We start from the raw sequence: 1,262 nt of genomic DNA, 5'->3' as shown, positions 1-1,262 counted from the left end.
CGATACCAGAGGAATCAGCATTTCCCTTTGACAAATGTGATGTGGTAACGCGATCTAAAACTGGTCTCAAAGCCCATATTAGAGCGAAACATCCTGAGAACCCCAAAAAAGACGCACCTCGCCCTCAGCTCATCCCACAACCTGCTCCCCTACGATGCGAATTTTGCCTCCGCGACTTTGGCAACATTGGAGCTCTCGCATGCCACAAAAAGTTTAAACACCCACCTGGAACTCCAATTTTGCCAGCAACAATACAAGTAACGTTTCCGCGAAATAAGAAACGCCAGCGAGACACGTCGCCACCACTAGAGCGTGAGAAGACAGAAAAAGTCCAATGCGGAGTCTGCCAGAAGTTCTACGCACATCTAGACTCCCTCGTAATACACTGCAGGAAATTCCATGAAGGACAAGGTATGCCACAAAAAACGAATTCCACCACTGCACGATACAAAACAACGAAAACAAGAGACCTTCCGGCGTTAGTCTGTCCCTCATGTGGTCGTCAGTGCGTATGAGTAAGTCAGGCCTAACTCTACACCGTATGTCACGACACGGGTATCAACCCACTCGCGCGCACACCAGTCAACGCGACGAATGCGAAGAAACAGCTCTGCACCTCCTGAGTTGCCCCACTCTTCATCCACTGCGAGTTCAATTTGCGATAGTTGATGATATACCCCTGATGAAACTATGTTTTTCTAAGCGGTTAGCAAAATTCCTAATTACGGTGGAGAGGAACTACGCTATGCCACAGTTTTCACAACCAAGAAACCCTAAGCAGCCTACCTCCCCCACCCACCCCTGTAAGGCCTCCCCACCTCTCTAAAATCAGCGACGAGCTCGAGCATGGAAACCCTGATAGAAGAGTACGCTCAAGACGTCTGTCGCCGACCAAACAAATAACACAATAAATAGGAGTTCTTTGAGGCCAATCTATAACAAAAAAAAAAACCCAAAAATAACCAAAAATAATAACAAAAAAGGAGACTTGAGGACGGGTTCTGGGTAAGAAAAGTGAGAGTAGAGAGAGAGATCTGGTGGAGTTTACTCGATCAGATTTCTCGTAGACTGCTTCTCTCGTTTGGGAACGGGCTACAACAGAAAAAAAAACATATACAAGAACTTGAGGATCCTATAAAATGAAGGGATTTTCTCCTTCGGAGCAACTCTCGAAAGTCAGTAATTAGGTGATCTACGGTGTGCGGGTGATAGCCGTACCACTGGAGTAATATCCATAAAGACAAGAAGAACGAAAAAAAAAA

At 46.0% G+C, this 1,262-nt stretch overlaps 1 protein-coding gene across 1 annotated transcript; it reads left to right on the top strand.

Moving 5' to 3' along the window:
- Window positions 1–511: 511 nt before the first annotated feature.
- On the top strand, window positions 512–826 carry TM35_000241430 (Tbingi protein; the record flags this gene model as incomplete). Its single annotated transcript, XM_029027555.1, has 1 exon — window positions 512–826. One exon carries the CDS (start codon window positions 512–514, stop codon window positions 824–826), a length of 315 nt encoding a protein of 104 aa, XP_028881059.1.
- Window positions 827–1,262: the final 436 nt, after the last annotated feature.

The sequence above is a fragment of the Trypanosoma theileri genome (assembly GCF_002087225.1).
Source record: "Trypanosoma theileri isolate Edinburgh chromosome Unknown TM35_Tth_24_V1, whole genome shotgun sequence".
NCBI classification, from domain to species: Eukaryota; Euglenozoa; class Kinetoplastea; order Trypanosomatida; family Trypanosomatidae; genus Trypanosoma; species Trypanosoma theileri.
This window is presented reverse-complemented; position numbering and strand designations above follow the sequence as displayed.